Consider the following 18,278-nt stretch of genomic DNA (forward strand, 5'->3'; position numbering starts at 1 on the left):
TTTTGTCAATTTCCCAGCTGCCCCCAGTCATGTGACTTGTGCCTGCACTTTAGGAGAGTAATGCTTTCTGGCAGGCTGCTGTTTTTCCTTCTCAATGTAACTGAATGTGTCTCAGTGGGACATGGGTTTTACTATTGAGTGCTGTTCTTAGATCTACCAGGCAGCTGTTATCTTGTGTTAGGGAGCTGTTATCTGGTTAACTTCCCATTGTTCTTTTGTTTGGCTGCTGGGGGGGAAAGGGAGGGGGGTGATATCACTCCAACTTGTAGTACAGCAGTAAAGAGTGATTGAAGTTTAGCAGAGCACAAGTCACATGACTTGGGGCAGCTGGGAAATTGACAATATGTCTAGCCCCATGTCAGATTCCAAAATTGAATATTAAAAAATCTGTTTGCCCTTTTGAGAAATGGATTTAACAGCAGAATTCTGCTGGAGCAGCACTATTAGCTGATTCATTTTGAATTTTTTTTTTTTTAACCATGACAGTATCCCTTTAAGGAAATTTGCTTTGCAACCAAGCTCTATGGGGTTTATGGCACCAAAGTGAAGAAAGGCAGTTTAGAAGTTTGACCCACGACCCAGCCTGTTTTTTGGGTTACAGGCCAACTATAGCATTAGGCACCAATGCACTTACATCATACAGGGTCTCCGTGATGGCAAAATTACTCCACCTTGTCTTTGCCCACATGATGGCACTGAGGCTAGTCTGGATTATGCAGGAGGTACATCACTGATGCCTAACAGTTAACTACTCCACAGCAAAACCGACAGGTAACCTCTGACTCACAAACGGAGTAGTCCTGTCCAATGGGTGCCGAGCCACACTCATATCCTGATCAAAAGGCATGGCCGAGGGACAACTTACATTACATTGGTGATATCATAAAAAAGTCTATTGAGAATGGAAGGCTGTGAAAATGCCTCTAGCAGTGGGCGGGGCTAACTCTCCAACACTGCCCCCTGGGTGGAGCTAAGCTCCTTGGATGGCGTATTCCATTGTTTCATGCCTTTTCATCATTGAAGCTAAAATTTGTAAAAAGCAGTAATACCTTCCTAAATGTACATTTCTTTACTCAGTTGGGGGGGCACTAATTGTTCTATAAACTGATTGAAATAGCGCAGAGCAGTAAATCTGGAGCTTGTTCTTTAGGAAGACACATTACCATCCCACCCCACCACACAGGATCGAGTTCATCTGGATGTTCCTCCTAGTCTGCCGAACAAGTGACTTTATATCTCAACAGCCAAAATCATTAAGTTGGTCTCTTAAGTGTAAACAGGAGAGCTGCCATTGAACTAAGTCCCTCCTTCAATTTCCAGTTCCACTTTTTTTTTTCTTAGAGAATTGTCCCTCCAGAGGCCCCCAAGGATGTCACATTCAGCCTCTGCTCACTGCTTGCCCATGAACTTGCTGTAGACCTGGTAGACCTCTGGATTTTGCTGAGCGAAGCTCTCGACCGTGTTCCTTTGGAGCCAATCGGATGAGCGCAGCTGACTCTGAAGTTGGCTGATCAGGTCTCCTAGGCCGGAGCTTGAGGAGATTTCATGGTGACTAGATATGTAAATGACTTCATCAGTACTGTCAGCTTTGCCTTCCTCGTCCCCTTGGGTATGGGTCTCCAACTGCAGATCCCGCTCTCTTGCCTCTAGAACCTTGCAGATCCGCTGCATTCCTGCACAAATGGGATTTGTGTTATTTATGCTCATTCTGCATGTCCCATTTACTTTTTGTTGGGGTGGTAGCTTATTCTGATGGCACTTACCTAGCTGCAGGCGATGGGTCTTGTCGGAGAATATGACTCTGAACCAGCCCGGCTCGCTACATTCAAACGCCTTGCCACAAGACAGTAGCACTTTATTATCCAAAAAGCTTCTCCATAAAATCACCTCTTCCTCAAAGGTGGGTGCCCGCAGGTACTGTAAAAAATACAGGGGGGTTACATTGTAACAAAGTTGGCTAAACAAGGCTGTTTAGAACCAAATATGTCCTCCAGCACTTGACATGGACTACAGATTTCTAGAGCACAGGTCTCTAGTGCCAAAAATTGTCCGTCCTTGGCTTTGAAAAATACAAAATCATTATCTATGCATTCATGCCATGTTTCCCTTGGAAAGTATGGCTGATCATAATCATAAAGACCCCCCACACTACACACATGCGCACAATATATCATGGTTTTCCATCAGCAACTCACCTTGCGGAAATCAATCCAAATGAAAAACCCGGCTCTGCGGTTAAGGAAGGGGACGCCCATGGAGCGGAGCTCCTCGGCTACATAGGACTGGGCAGCCTGCAGGCGCGTGTGATTCACCCTTAGGTAAACCTGATTAATCCAGTCTGGCAAGGCAAAAGAACAGGGGATACATAGTGTTAAAAACGACCAATACAATTGCCACATGAAGGGCCTTTATTATTCATAATTTTACGTTTCATTTGTCCAATAGACCTGAAAATATTGACTATATGACACAAACAAAGCTTAGAGAGTAACACAGAAAATAAGGTGTCATGGCACTCCTGTACAATCCCACAAGTACAGCAGTCCTGTGACACTACAAATGCCCCTGTAGGAGATCAACTTGTTTTGACGGAATGTCATCTCACCTCGATCCCGGAGCAGCTGAGCCATCTTAAACTGGATGGGTCCACACACTCCATGGAAGTAGCAGAGTGAGGCCACCCCATTGCAGACGTCCTGATTCTGAGAGTAGAGCATTCCAAAGCGAATTCCAGAGACGGCAAAGTCCTAGCAGAAAAGAGACAACATACACGATACCTACATGTCTTATCCAGAAACATTTCACAGCCCTGCTCAGAACCAGTGTTTGGGCCAGACTTGGCTAAGACACTGGGCTCATATGAGTCCTCAATGCTTGATGTTTCCCCTTGCTGAAAATTAGCTTTATACATTGTTCTTGTTGTACAGGCTCACCTTGCTGATCCCCCACATTACATGTGTCCTCTGAGGATCTGGGAGCCTAAAAGGTAACAGAGACAGAGTTAGCAGAGGTACATGGCCTTTGTATCTTGTATAGGGGCTTATAACCAAAAGCAGGAAGTCATGAAAGCAAAAACCACCCCAAGGTGAATCCCGGTGGGTCAGAAGGGGGTTGAAATGGGCTCTTACTTGTCCAAACTCAGGACACTGTGGAATGATGTGGCTTCGTCAAAAACTGAAAGCATATAGATCTCATCCACTATGACGTGCAGAGAGTGCCTGGAGCAAGAGAAGAATCATTACTACACACAGAGAGATGTAGCTACTAAATCCATTTACTGTAAATCTTTACTAGCGATTCTGACGACTGGTGTTTAACAGTTTTAATAAATGATGCATTACAAATCATTCTGATACCTGTGGGGGTTAGAGTTTAGTGCTGCTGCTGATGTCCACAGAGTTCTAACACCCAATAGCAAAAAAAATAAAAAATAACGAATGTGTTCAAAGGTACCTTTTGGCAAACTCCAAGAACTCCAGCATTTCCGCCGCGGAGTACACGTCGCCCAGAGGATTGTGGGGGTTTATCAGGATGAGAGCCTTTACACTGCTGCCCTGTAACAAATACAATAATGAGCTAGAGTCAAATGGAATCCCAAGATGATGCATGCCTCCATAGCACTGTCTCCGGTGTTGTACTGGCATTGGATTCATAAAGCCTAAAGGTAAACCTCTGTGTATATTACATATAACGCAAAGGTGCTGTATGCTTTCCGTTGTACATCAGAACCACGAAAATAAGAAACACAAATGTGGGAGTGCCTTCTGGCAGCAGTGCTGGGTGCCTCTGATACAGGATGACAACACAATGGGCTAACGTTGAAGTCAACACTCAAGTCTTTATGTGAGTCTAACCTCCTCTCTTGCGGATTGCAGGGTGGTCTCCAGTTTCTGCACTGTTAGCTGGAAAGGACGGGTTGCCGGAGACGCCACCTGGCAGAACAAAGAATTCCCTCAGTCAAGAGCGTTACCCCTCCCCCCCGTAAAAAATCTGGTACCCACTGCAGCTCAGCTTAGTACTAGACCAGTAACATTACACAGGGCTCAGCCTGGTGTACCCTTTATTCTCTGCAATTATTGGCTGAAGCAGAGAATTTTATCTTAAATATCTTGGTATTGATCAAGGGGTGGGTTGGACTAGACAGGGGGGAGGGGGCACAGAGTCTGTGACTCAGGCAGTGGGAGGGACTGGAAGACTCATGGAATCTTAAAGGCTACTAAAACACTGTGCCTTATGGAGGAGTAAGAGGTTTTCCTTTAACGGCTGCCCTATATGGATGCCGGACTCAATGAACACAGAGAAGGGGCTCCTCACCTTACTCTCCAAGTGCACATAAACCAGCTTAATGCCGCTGTACAGAAATATGCTCTGGGTGATCCCTCCATAGAACGGAGTTGCAATCAAAATTGAGTCTGGAAAAAATTAGAAGAGAAACAAGCCATTACAATTAGCACGGCAAGTAGACTGGCACTCAGTTGTAAAGTCCAAACACCATACTTAGAGGTTGTTCACCTTTAATGTGATGCAGAAAGGGATATTCTGAGACTATTTGCAATTGGTTTTCATTTTTTATTATTTGTGGCTTTTGAGTGCTTTTTATTCAGCAGCTCTCCAGTTTGCAGTTTGGTTGCTAGGGTCCAAATGACCCTATGACATCAGAGACAGAACCGCTGCATGACTTACCTCCCGGATCACACAGCACCGCAGCCAGAGAGGAGAAGAGCGAGCCACAGCCATTTAATATTACCACCTACCATGGAAAAAGCATATATGATTACATAGCAGATGAGGTTGAAAAAAGGACACATCTCCATCAAGTTGCAGCTTTGCAAGTCATTAGGAAGCTTGTCCTCCCGCAGTAACGGGGAAAGCACCAAATCTTGCGACTGAGAGCACAGGCAGCACAGGGGCCGGGGCAAGTTCTCTCGTGTTGACGGTTAGCCTTTCGCTTCGCCCAAGAACAATACACAGTCGCCAGTATCGATACTCACGTTCTCTGTGCTGAGAGGGGACGGGGCCTTGCAGTAATAGGTTAGGAAACGAGCGACCTCCTCCCTTAAACTAACGAACAGCAAGTGTTAACAAATAGGAAAATACTGGAAATATTGGAAATATTACTGGGAAGAAATAAAAAGTTACTCACAAAGTGTGGCCCTTCCAGTCAGGGTATTGCAGTAGCGGGGGCTCCATAACGTTCATGTCACTCTGCGTCAGCTGCAAAGATACAACAGAGAATAGGATTCATATGGCTGTCCTCATTGGAAGCAGCAGTCCTGCCCTGCTTTATGGCAGCTGAGATTCTAGCTGTATGTATAACAGAAAATTCTTTCCAAGTGGCTGCACAGATCCTATCTGATTCCTTTTGGAAGCAACAGTCCTGCCCTGCTTTATGGCTGAGATTCTAGTTATCTGTATAAAAGAGCATTCTGTCCCAGTGGCTGCACAGATACTATCTGATCCCTACTGGAAGCAACAGCCCTGCCCTGCTTTATGGCAGCTGAGATTCTAGCTATCTATAGAACAGAGAATTCTTTCCAAGTGGCTGCACAGATCCTATCTGATCCCCATTGGAAGCACCAGTCCTGCCCTGCTTTATGGCTGAGAGTCTACACAAATACAGAAATGGGAGATTCTTCCTCCATGATGCAGGAGACAGAATGCATCACTTTGCAAAACGTATATTAAAGGCCAATAGTTGCATAGGAAATTGCCCTTAAATAACAAAGCTTAGCTTCACAACTGACTATAAATATCCCGTCTATTAGACGGACCGGACAGACAATATGGCCGTTGCCTACCCGTTTGGACATCAGGTCAAAGCAGAGTTTATTCTCACTGGTGCCGAAGTTGATAATTCCCTGCAAGTGAAAGAGGAACAGAAAGATGGAAAATCCATTGAAAACTCTTGTTTATGGATCTCTCTGGAAACACCAGGCAAATCATCAACCAATCAGCATTCGTGCAATGAGAATATAGTGCATTGGGATCATAATGTATGTTATAAGGGGTTACACCCCGACTGTTCCTCTTATTTCTTTACTAACAGAGTGACTTACGTTGGGGTTCTTGTCCTCGTCGTACTTATCCTCATGGTAGGCTCTGTAACCCTCTTCGGATGAGCCGCGGAAGCTGCTGAGGATATTTCCACGAGTTGACAGATAGGGGCTGCTGAACTGGTTGCAGTTGTACACCTCGGCGAGTTCTGACTCCTGGACATTCCCTGTTCCCGACCTGCTCATAGGCTCCGCCTCATGGGAGTAAACAGATTCTGTACTTGGGTGCTGACTGCTGTCGCCGCCCTGTGGGCGTAACATTCCCAACATCTGAGAGAAAAGGCTAAACATTCGCAGCTCGTGCTGTCGGTCCAACTGCAGCCTCCGCTCCTCCAGACGCAACCGGCGCTCCTCTGCTTCCTGCTCCTGCTCCATCCGGCGCTCCTCCAGCTGCAGAAACCGATCCTCCGATGCCCGCTGAGCCGCCAGCATCTGTGCAACAAGTTCATCCAGTGACTCCTGTACTTTCCTCTTCCTCCAGAACCTCTGCTGACCCGCCGACCCAGCCATGTTGGACTCACTGAAACCTAAGGGGGAAGAGGAGATTATAACTGATATTAATTAAGGAGTCTCAGATAACAAAAATTATTTCAGTTTATTTTGCAGAATCAAACCAATTACACGTCTATCTATCTATCTATCTATCTATCTATCTATCTATCTATCTATCTATCACAGTGGGTATCAGACAGGATCTATGTAGCTAGAATCTCAGCCATAAAGCAGGGTAGGACTGCTGCTTACAATGGGGATCAGACAGGATCTGTGCAGCCACTGGGAAAGAATGCTCTGTTATACAGATAGCTAGAATCTCAGCCATAAAGCAGGGCAGGACTGCTGAAAGCAAAGAGAACATTGATTGCACTTCCATATGATTGTTCTAAAGATGCATTTATTTATTTATTTGTGGTTGCAGTGATTTGGGCCAGTTGTACTAGCACAGAATAATCCTCAAAAGCAAGAGTCACGGATGTGCACATTCTTTCTCTCCTTGCAAATAGGACTGAATAAATAATATGAATCTTTAGATTCTTGGCATTTACTGAATGGGCCGCTCTGTAATTCCACTGTAAAGCACAATCCACAAAGAGGCAGTCAGTGTGAGCTGGCGGCATGGAATGGGGGTAAAATGCCATATTCTAGAGCCAAACGCAGTCGGCCCAGGCCAGACACACACATATATATAAGTAGCCGTGAAAATTTTTACAGCACTCCTGTCCTGCTTCATGGTATTGTAGCTTTATTACAGCTTAAGGAAACAGGCGCCTGAGTTAGATGTTTGGCAAGGAGACATTTACCAAAGGAAGTTCTATAGATACAGGAATATAGATTATACTTACAGATAACCCCACGTGAGAAAGATTCCCATTCAGTGATGGAAGCGCAGGGCAGAAGAATTAAACGCTCAGCAAGGGCTGGGGGCCCTAACTGAAAAACGTTCCAGCAGAAAGAGGACGTCCTCTGTGATTCCCAGGGGGCCCAAAGGAATATTTACTCTCCCTTTCAGGAATGTTTCCTAGATATTATTTACTTCTTACGTAGGAGTAAAACAGAGCAACCAATGTCCTCCATGTAAACAGAGTAGTGCAAGCGGGGGTGGGGGTACAGGACCCCCATAGTCCCAATATAGCAGCCAATAAACACAAGGGGTTATGAGCTTAATAGTGTCAAACAGAGTTATCATTTATATTAAAAGTCTGTAATAGTGAGGTTTTCTTTTGCTGCCTATAGTAACAGTGGATAATAGTCTCTGGGAAGGGAGTGTGGCTGTGGGATAGCAGGTATAGTAGGGAGAGATTGTGCCTATAGTAACAGTGGGATAATAGTCTCTGGGAAGGGAGTGTGACTGTGGGGTAGCAGGTATAGTAGGGAGAGATGGTGCCTATAGTAACAGTGGGATAATAGTCTCTGGGAAGGGAGTGTGACTGTGGGATAGCAGGTATAGTAGGGAGAGATGGTGCCTATAGTAACAGTGGATAATAGTCTCTGGGGAGGCAGTGCGACTGTGGGATAGCAGATATAGTAGGGAAAGATGGTGCCTATAGTAACAGTGGGATAATAGTCTCTGGGAAGGGAGTGGGGCTGTAGGATAGCAGGAATAGTAGGGAGAGATGGTGCTTATAGTAACAGTGGGATAATAGTCTCTGGGAAAGGAGTGTGACTGTGGGATAGTAGGTATATTAGGGAGAGATGGTGCCTAGAGTGATATTGTAGAGGTTGCATAAGAGGCTTTGAGAAGAGACTTGGATATGAGGTGTAACAAGGAAATATAGTAACAGTAATCTTTATATTAGTAATAACCAACCTGAAGCCCTTTACTTGTTGATGTTCACCAAGTGCTGAGGGGCTACAGACAAAATACCTATTTTATGAAACTAAAGGAGCCCCCGAAAGAAATGTTTTTCCCCAGGTGCCCCACATTCTGCTATTGACTTCAAATGACAATTTTAATTATCACGTTGGAAAATATGCCACTATATATGGTTACCTCCATCAGAGCCATACTGAACATTACTCTCTCCTTACCTGAGGGGGATACGCTCACTTCAGCTGGAATTTCCACCCTTGATATAGGAGAATCAGGGGGCCCTCTGTCCAACATAACCCTGTCTTCCTCCTCTTGCTCCCCCCCTGAGTCTTGTATGTAAGTCATGGAAGGGGGAGGCTCTGGGGTCAAACACTGCACATCTGACTGGACTTCCTCACACTTGACCTCCATAAGTTCTGGGTGCTGTGTGTGTCCATACTGAGCGAAGGGGTGGTGGAACCCTTCAGACATGGTTCCCTGTAGCAGAGGCTGAGACAAAACTCCTGTTCCCAAGGATCCATATGAGAGGGTCCGGCGATGTGTTAGCACCCTGTCCATAACTTCGTAGAACTTCCAAGCTCTCCCACTGCGTAGGGTCTTGTTGTTATCCTTTAGCCTCCGATATTCCAACTTCATCTTCTTAATCTTCTCCCGGCACTGGTCTCCAGTGCGGTGTATCCCTTTCTCCCGCAGCACGTCAGCAATGCGGTTAAAGACATGCTGGTTCCTAAGGCAGCTCTCCAGCTCCATCTGAACAGACTCATTGCCCCAAAGCTGGAGAAGCTCCACCACCTCAGGGTCTGACCAGTTACTACCCCGCTCATACTTTTTACCCCGGATATCCATAACTGGATGTGAGGAATTCTATTCAATAAAAATTATTTTTAAGGCTGTCAAAATAATACCCACCAAATACAAAAGAGTGGTGGATTCTGTCTTAGAACAGGAGAATAACAGTCCCATTGCTGATCATCTGAAGAAGGTTCCTCAAGTTTCATCCCAAAAGGTTTCCTTGTGTTAAGTCCTAATACGTTTATTAAAATTTCATTTCAGGAAGGTTCCTCATGTTTGACCTTGGGAAGGTTGCTCAAATTTTATCTCAAGAAGGTTCATAAATTTTTTATCTCAGGAGAGTTTCTAAAATTTCATCTCAGGAAGGTTCCTCACATGTTATCTCAAGAAGGTTCCTAAAATGTTATCTCAGGAAGGTTCCTAAAATTTAATCTCAGGAAGGTTCCTAAGATTTAATCTCAGGAAGGTTCCTCAAATGTTATCTCAAGAAGGTTCCTCAAGCCTAATGATAAGATGGTTCCTCAAGCCTACTGTCTAGAAGGTTCTGCAAGACTAATGTCAAGAGGGTTCTTCAAGCCTAATTTCAAGAGGGTTCTTCAAGCCTAATTTCAAGAAGGTTCCTCAAGCCTAATGTCAAGAAGGTTCTTCAAGTCTAATGTCAAGAAGGTTCCTCAAGCTTAATGTCAAGAAGGCTCCTCAAGCCTAATGTCAAGAAGGTTCCTCAAGCCTAATGCCAAGAAGGTTCCTCAAACCTATTGTCAAGAAGGTTCTTCAAGCCTAATATCAGGAAGGTTCCTCAAGCCTGTCAAGAAGGTTCTTCAAGCCTAATGTTAAGAAGGTTCCTCAAGCCTAATATCAAGAAGGTTCTTCAAGCCTAATGTCAAGAAGGTTCTTCAAGCCTAATGTTAAGAAGGTTCCTCAAGCCTAATGTCAAGAAGTGTTCTCAAGCTTCATCTCAGGAAGGCTTTTCAAGTTGCTGGCAAGTTTATAAATGTTTGTCTTTCCTCTTTTTTAATGTCTCAAAAGCTGGGATACTGGTGGTAGAAACTTACTTGTATCTTCTTTATCCACCATAACCTATGCAGAGAACCTGCTGGGGGAAATAGGTCCCATATAGTTGCAGCTGTCAGGCGGGTTCTAGCATTCTGCTGAGTTCTTGGAGGCGGTTCTAGATCATCTGAACGTAGAAAGTGAATTTCTCTTCCCTTGCGGCTCCAGTTCTGATCTGGAATTGGGGTCGGTTTAGAAGATCCGGGGGGATTTCTCAGCCTCCCTCCACCCGCCGGCTTCCGGTCTGGCTCCAGTTCTGGCCCGTTTGTACCCAGCACGGCTCGGCCTGGATCGGCTCGGTCCAGAATGAGCGAGGTCGGGCGCAGCAAGTTTCACATCCGGGTCCGTGCACATGCGTGCTGTCTGTATTCCGGGATAACTTTGGACCGTGTCAGTCATTGAATAGAGGGATAGAGCCCCCTCCCCCCGTGTTTGGCCGCGGGAGACACCTGCTGGTGAGAGGCGGGAGTTGCAGGGAGAGAAGAGCGATGACGCATCAGCGGATAGAACTGTGTCAGTAGGGAAGATCCAAAGTGTCAGTAGGGAAGAACCAAAGTGTCAGCAGGGAGACAAGCTCTATTGATGTACTATCCCTGCTGGATTGTCTGCTGTCTACTAGTCAGTCTGGCTTTTCTCTTTAATAACCCCACCTGCAGGGGGCAGTAGGCACTCTAGTTGCAACACTACAGCTCCCAGAATCCTCAGCTTTACAGCCTCTCAATGTGTCTGTCTGTCGCTGGGCATTGCGCTATATCTACATTTTCTGGCAAATGCCAAATGAATCTCTGTAAACTGTCAGTTTCCCTTGACCTGCATTTTTAAGGGCCATCCCTAAAGCTTCCAGCCCAGGTAAGCACCCTCAGTTACAGATAGTTAGATAGAGATAGATAGAGAGAGAGAGAGAGAGAGAGAGAGAGAGAGATGATAGACAGACAGACAGACAGACAGACAGACAGACAGACAGACAGATAGATAGATAGATAGATGAGAGAGAGAGAGAAAGAGAGAGAGAGAGAGAGATGATAGATACATAGATGATAGAGAGAGAGAGAGAGAGATGATAGACAGATAGACAGATAGACAGACAGACAGACAGACAGACAGACAGACAGATAGATAGATAGATAGATAGATAGATAGATAGATAGATAGATAGATAGTGAGAGAGATAATAGATAGAAACGAATGCCCCCATAACCATGGTGTACTAAATATAAATTGAATCTAAGTCCAGGCATGGGGCTCTAAAGCCAAAGCTGTTCCTCTTTGCATTAATAATATTAAAGAGGTGGTTCACCTTTAGGTTAACTTTATTTTTTTGTATTGTTTTATAATTATTTGCCGCCTTCTTCTGACTCTTTCCAGCTTTCAAATGGGGGTCACTGACCCCATCTAAAAACAAATGCTTTGTAAGGCTACAAATGTACTGTTTTTATTACTCATCTTTCGATTCTGTCCCTCTCCTATTCATATTCCAGTCTCTTATTCAAATCTGTGCACAGTTGCTAGGATCATTAGGAACCTAGCAACCAGATAGCTGAAATTGTCAGGGGGAAGCTGCTGAATAAAAAGCTAAATAACTCAAAAAACCCCAAGTAATGAAAAGTGAAAACCAATTACAAATTGTCGCTGAATATCACTCTCCACATTATACTAAAAGTTAGCTCAAAGGTGAAAAGCCCCTTTAAAAGAAAGAGCGAGGCATTGCAACTGAATGCATTCTATATGTGACAGCTTTCTCCTATCAATAGTCCAGCTGCACATTTAGAATAATGATGGAGAGAGCAACATTGGGGGGAGCAGTGATTAGAGATTATTATAAGGGAGCAGGATTTTTGAGTGGGGTTGAGTAGAGATGATAATGGGGGTATGATGCTGCGGAAGAGGTGAGTATAGATATTATAATGAGGTAGTAGGGTATACTGGGGAGGAATGAGTAGATATGATCATGAGAATGTAGGCTGGGGTGGAAGGAGTGAGTACAAATTATAATGGAGGAGTAGGGTGTTTGAGTAGACATTATAATAATGTGACAAATGCATATGGTGTTTATTACATTATATATGTCCCTCTGAGCAGTAACAAAACACACAGCCATGTTTGTGTAACACAATATACATTTCTGTGTGCTACACATGTGCACATCTTTGTGTAACACACTACAGGGAAACCTCAATATTACATGCCCTGGTTTTAAGTTTTTCCTCCCCATTTAACACCTTTTTGTGGTCCCGCCAATTATAGTGCATTGCAGTGGGTGCTTTTCCCTGGTTTTACATCACGTTCTCCCGGTTTTGACACCAACATTTTATTCTGATGTTCCAAAAAATGTCCGTTTGTCCGGTGTGAATGTTATTATTTTGTTAAAATAATATATAGTATTTCATAAATTGACTTACACTTCCTACATTATTCCTGCAGAGGGGGCAGTTGTGCATTAAATGCACAGTCTGGGTTCTGTCAGTCCACTCGGGTTTATAGACAGGAATCGTGACCCCTATCTTAGCCTTGTTAAGGATGAAACTGCAAGGGAGCAAATCTTAGCCCTTCTCAATCGCTGTTGTAGGGCAGTACTGATTGTAATATTGGGTCCTACTATATTCCAAATTGTCCTGCCCCTAATTCAAGCAACGCCACCATGATCTGCCCAAACCCTGCCCTTTTGATTGAAAAAAAAAAGCTTAGATGACACCCCCCCCGGGTAGTGTAGTGTCAGTTGGATTAGCCTACAATAAGTATTGGGGTGCCACAAAGGTTGTTTTGCTCTGGGCAACAACCCAAGGCAGGGGGAGACAGCGCAGAGACCAGGGTTGCTGTTTTCTATCAGAGGCGGCAGATTATTGCTTATGGGCCAAGGCTCCGGGACTGTCTCTTCTTGGGATTCAGAACAATAAATCTGTTGTTACGCACATCACTAGCACAGATTTTAATCTTTAACCGGCCAAGAAACCCAGCAAAGCGCAGCCAAAATTATTTCTATTGCAGGTTTATTTGTTCTCCTTAATTGGGTAGAAAGGACATTTATCTGTGCACCCTGAGCATCCCGTCTCCAGGTCGTGTCGGACTGGGACACCAGGGGCCCACCAAAAATATTAGACCGGGGTCCACCAAAAGACCTTAGATCAAGGGCCCACTCTCAGTACTATTATAATTCCTCTCCTCACGTAACCTCTATTCTGCTAGTCTCTTTTCTTTACATTCTATAATCTATTATTCAGTCTATTTAGTCTCTTTGTTCTCATAGAAATAGGAATGGTCATGAAATAGTTTTGAAGCAGGAGGGTCACTGACACCTGGGCCCACCGGGAGTTTTCCTGGTATCCCTGTGGGCCAGTCCAAAACTGTCTCCAGGTATTGCACCCAGAGCCGGGTCAACCAGGCTAGGCGCCCTAGGCAACCTGGCCGGCCACGGCGCTGGCTGAGTGCAAACTGCAAGTGCGCAAAGCTCTGTTCCAGCGCGCATGCGCAAAGCTACATTCCAATGCGCATGCGCAGAAACACATTTACACAAAGAATATAAGCGGCCCTAGACATGTGCCTACTCTGCCTACCCCTAGTTCCGGCCCTGATTGCACCTTATAGATACTGGTACAAAGTGCAGGTCAGGGTGCAAAGTGCAAAATACTGGCGCAAAGCAACCTGTTTCCTGCACTTTTCTGACTTGCCTCATGAATACTGTGCAGCCTGCATCTGTCAGCTCTGTATTCATGTGGGTCAGGTAGTGGCATGTAGGCACTCAGGCAGGATCGGAGAGGGCTGGTAGAATCAGGAGAAAACACAGTGGGCTCCAGCTCTCATGAGCACCATTGACCCGGGTTCGCTCCCTGCCAGGAAGGTACAGGTTGGAGGTGCATTGGGTGGATGGTTAGAGATGTTGGGTGGATGGCACTGCATTTAGGTCCATTGGGTGGTTGGGTGCAAAGGCTTTCAGAGGGGGAGTTTGCAATGAAGGTAGAAGAACTGGGCACTTATGGGTGGGCAGGGTCGTACTGGGCCATTTGGACACCAGGAAAAAACCTGATGGGCCCCTGGCTCTTGTGGGCCCTGCCGTCCTAGAACCGTTCCCTGCTCTATTTCTTTGGGCCGGTCGTGGCAAAAATGGGGCAGCACAGTGGGGGCCTTGAGACGGCAGCCTCAGTGGGCCTGGGCCTCCCAATCCGACCCTGAGAGTGGGCGCCTGGACCCCCTCAGTCCAACCCTGCACTCGAGCTCAGATCAGACCCCCACAATGTCTCTTTAAGCATATTGGACACAAATCTTAGGCTAAAGAACAGGGAGGGCTGCAGGAATCCCGTCCACTCCGGTTGAGTGATATTAATAGCAGACTTGACATCAGTCTACTTGTGGCATCTGTGGGACAGTTTTTATTACTGGTTCTCACAGTGTCTGGGGTATGTGTGATACATGGTGCAATTCCTCTCAGCACCACTGGGGGAGACGTAACGGGACTGATAAATAAGGGCACCCAGGCAGTCAGGCTCTACCTGTTTCCAATATAAAGATCCAGGTTGGGTCATGAACAGGTAGATCCCTAAAGACAGTTCTGTAAAAAGGGTGAGAATGCGTGTGGTTTACCAAAATAGGTGTGGTTTGATGGGATAGGGCGTGGCCTAGAACTTTACCGAAAGGCCCAGGTACTGGGGCTGAATTACAGGTCACAATCAGAGGGTTGGGGCTTAGAAATTTTTTTTCATGGACAGCTCAGAGGGTTTACATCACCCCCTGGAGAGGACATTTAAAGAGGTGTTCACCTTCAAGTTAACTTTTAATATGTTTTAGAATGTCCAATTCTAAGCAATTTTAATTATTTATTTTGTATAGTTTTTTTTTTTTAATTATTTGCCTTTTCCTTCTGACTCTTTACAGCTTTCAAATGGGGGGTCACTGACCCCATATAAAAACAAATGCTCTGTAAGGCTACACATGTATTGTTATTGCTACTTTTTTTATTCCTCATCTTTCTATTCAGTCCCTCTACTATTCATAGTCCAGTCTCGTATTCAAATCAGAGCATGGTTGCTAGGGTAGTTTGGACCCTAGCAACCAGATGGCTGAAATTGCAAACTAGTATAAAAAGCTAAATAATTCAAAAGCCACAAATAATAAAAAATGAAAAACAATTATACATCAAATCCTACATCATACTAAGAGTTAATTTAAAGGTGAACAACCCCTTTAACCTGTGGGTCCTGGCCTCAAACAGGCTTTTAATAAAGACATAATATTATGTGTAATGAATAGGAGATATTTTATCAGCTGAAACCCCTGCAGTAGGTTGGGGTGGGCAGATAGGAAGGGTTTGGGGTTGGGCCCCTGTATGAAGCCCCCTTGGCATACAGAAGGCCTGACTGTTGGGTTTTACAAGATGGATTTCTGCGCGAGTGGAGCAGCCAAGGGGAGAGACAAGAGAAATGTTGGGACTGCCAAGAGCTTGTTTACACATCCCTGCAAGCACTTAGTGTGCCTCTCGCCCCATTCCCTCCGCTTAACCCCTTAACTCTGCGTAATCTGATCACCCACCCCCCCTACACCCTCAGCTTGGGGGGCACAGCCAAACCTGCCACTGGGGAGGGGGGTAAACAAGCTGCTCTGCTTCTGATTACTCATTAGTAACTCTCGTTAGGAAACCCTTCTCCTGCTGCTGTAGTTGGTGCTGGAGGAAGAAAAGGTCTCATCTCATCAGCTGCTGCATAACCTCTTGCATGGCCCTCTGTCAATTGCTCTTTTTATCACTCTGATAAATTATTTCAAAGCTATTTGCAAATGAAACGGCTGTTGAAAGTAGTCTTTGGACTGCTGGTTCTGATACCTGAAACCATGGAAGCTAACGTGTATGGCAACTCCCAGCTTGCCTTGCTGCGCGCTGACCTGTAGGGGGAGTCTGTGGACATGATACCGCTTATAGGTAACATGGAGGAAGGGAATCGTAGTGGGTCAGTACTGGAGGCAATGTTTTTAGCCATTGGAACACTGTCAGGCTTGCCATGAGGTTCCCATAGGCCTCCTGTTGTGTTATAATCTCATTGCTTGTCTGAAATTCCCTGGACTACATCCAGGCCCGGACTGGCAATCTGTGGGTTCTGGCAAATGCCAGAGGGGCTGCTATAATGTCCTATAGAAAGTCACTATTTAGTGGGCTGTGGGAGCTGTTTGGGCCTCTATTTGGGCTGATGGGCCTCTGTGTACCTGAAATTCCAGGGCCTATTTTAATTCTCAGTCCGGACCTGACTACATCTGTAACTTATCAGCCACCTCTCCTTGCTCTACCGCCCTGCCCTTTTACTGTACATGCCCCTCAGCATCCGGATAACGGGCAGTTGGCACCTCAGTGAATTGGCAGTGAGTGATTATTGTCATCATTTGTCCTACTGTGTTGCAATGCTGTCTGAGATTAGAGCTCATTTCCCAGCAATGGCTGCATTTTCCAGTCTCCTTTTGGACTGCAGCTCCGTGTCCCTTCCAAGTGGAATAATATCCCTTTGACCCAAGTAACTGAGAGAACAGGACGTGCGTTTCTTCCCAAAATCTGCCTCCCCCCTCCACAAACATCTGGAACCAAATCGATCCCAGGCTTCCGTCGGCCCTTCATTTTCCACCCCCTGCTGGATTCATTAACCCAGAACCAGTTTTTCAGCTGTTGCTGTACTATAACTCCCAGCACCCACTGCAATCCAAAGGTGTAGGAAACCCACAGCAGCCAATCCAATGACTGAAACATATGACTGGTAAATACCCCTTATTGGTTTCTGTGGGTTCATAGATCTGGTGCAAGATAATGAATTTTACCTTCAATAAGGAAACGGTATGGCAGCTCCCACTTCTCTTTTGTCTATTCCCCTGAACTGCTGGTTCTGGCTGCACATGCTTGAAGGTTATTCTCCAGTAATTCAGTCGGTCCAAACATGGGTAAAAAAAGGTTGGAAGTGGAGGGGAGGTGACTCCAGCTACATTGTTTGAATGGTACACGTAGTCAGAACTACTAGGAATAGATTTGCATTTACAAATAACATTAAAGGGGTGGTTCCAGTTTATTATGTTACAGAATGGCCAATTCTAAGCAACTTGTCAATTGGTTTTCATTATTTATTTTATAGTTTTTGAATGATTTGCCTTCTTCTTCTGACTCTTTCCAGCTTCAAATGGGGGTCACCGACCCCTTCCAAAAACAAATGCTCTGTATAACTACAGACTTTTTGTTATTGCTACTTTTTATTACTAATCCTTCTACTCTCCTATTTATATTCCAGTCTCTTATTCAAGTCAATGCATGGTTGCTAGGGTAATTTGGACCCTAGCAACACAATGGCTGACACTGCAAACTGGAAAGCTGCTGAATAAAAAGCTAAATCACTGAAAATCCACAAATAATAAAAAACAATTCAGATACTAACAGTGGGGCTACTTATTATAGGGGCACATATGTTTCCCAAATTTTGCTTTCTGTACAGTAAGAATTCCCTCACTAAGTTTTAGCATGCATGGAAGGGGTTAAACCAGCAGCAACAAACATAAACAAAAACATGCATTTCCATGGCAACCGCTTGAATTTCTCCGGGCGAAAAGGCACGAGCTTTCATCAAAATATTTCCCTGCAGGGAGTCTCTGTTCTATGAATCTGATTGGCTCCCGGGGGGCTTAGAGTAAATTGTTTGTATCACCCCCCCCCCCCATCTCACAACAACCTCAACAGATTTGCCTTTGGCCATCAATGGGTGCTGGAAGTTGTACTTGGGCACCTGATGTACTTTAGTTATTGCCAACCAGCAGCAGCATCTAAGCACAATTTGCAATTGGTTTTATTATTTTTTTTACTTTTTATTCAGCAGCTCTCCAATTTCAGCCATCTGGTTGCTATGGGTCAGATTACCCTAGCAACCATGTACTGATTTGAATATGAGACTGGAATATGAATAGGAGAGGCCTGAATAGAAAGACGAGTAATAAACAGCAGCAATAACAATACATGTTGTAGCCTTAAAGAGCAGTTGTTTTTTGTGTATGGGGTCAGTGACCCCTATTTGAAAGCTGGAAAGAGTCAGAAGAAGAAGGCAAATAATTAAAAAAACAAAAAAAAC

At 45.0% G+C, this 18,278-nt stretch overlaps 1 protein-coding gene across 2 annotated transcripts; it reads right to left on the bottom strand.

Annotated features, from left to right (window-relative positions):
- Positions 1-1,020: 1,020 nt before the first annotated feature.
- accs.S (1-aminocyclopropane-1-carboxylate synthase homolog (inactive) S homeolog) lies at positions 1,021-17,084 on the bottom strand. 2 transcript variants are annotated; one of them, XM_018260285.2, is made up of 15 exons: positions 16,990-17,084; positions 6,057-6,580; positions 5,799-5,858; positions 5,144-5,214; positions 4,992-5,061; positions 4,684-4,750; positions 4,315-4,412; positions 3,855-3,932; positions 3,454-3,554; positions 3,129-3,218; positions 2,934-2,979; positions 2,606-2,747; positions 2,196-2,338; positions 1,764-1,917; positions 1,021-1,673 (listed from the first exon to the last, which is right to left on the bottom strand). In XM_018260285.2, the coding sequence occupies exons 2-15, from the start codon at positions 6,561-6,563 to the stop codon at positions 1,390-1,392; spliced, it is 1,911 nt and encodes a 636-aa protein (XP_018115774.1). In that variant the 5' UTR covers positions 6,564-6,580; positions 16,990-17,084; the 3' UTR covers positions 1,021-1,389. The 2 variants fall into 2 exon arrangements, with proteins under 2 accessions (XP_018115774.1, XP_018115773.1); XM_018260284.2 differs by lacking the exon at positions 16,990-17,084 and adding an exon at positions 8,580-10,596.
- Positions 17,085-18,278: the final 1,194 nt, after the last annotated feature.

The sequence above is a fragment of the Xenopus laevis genome, chromosome 4S (assembly GCF_017654675.1).
Source record: "Xenopus laevis strain J_2021 chromosome 4S, Xenopus_laevis_v10.1, whole genome shotgun sequence".
NCBI classification, from domain to species: domain Eukaryota; kingdom Metazoa; phylum Chordata; class Amphibia; order Anura; family Pipidae; genus Xenopus; species Xenopus laevis.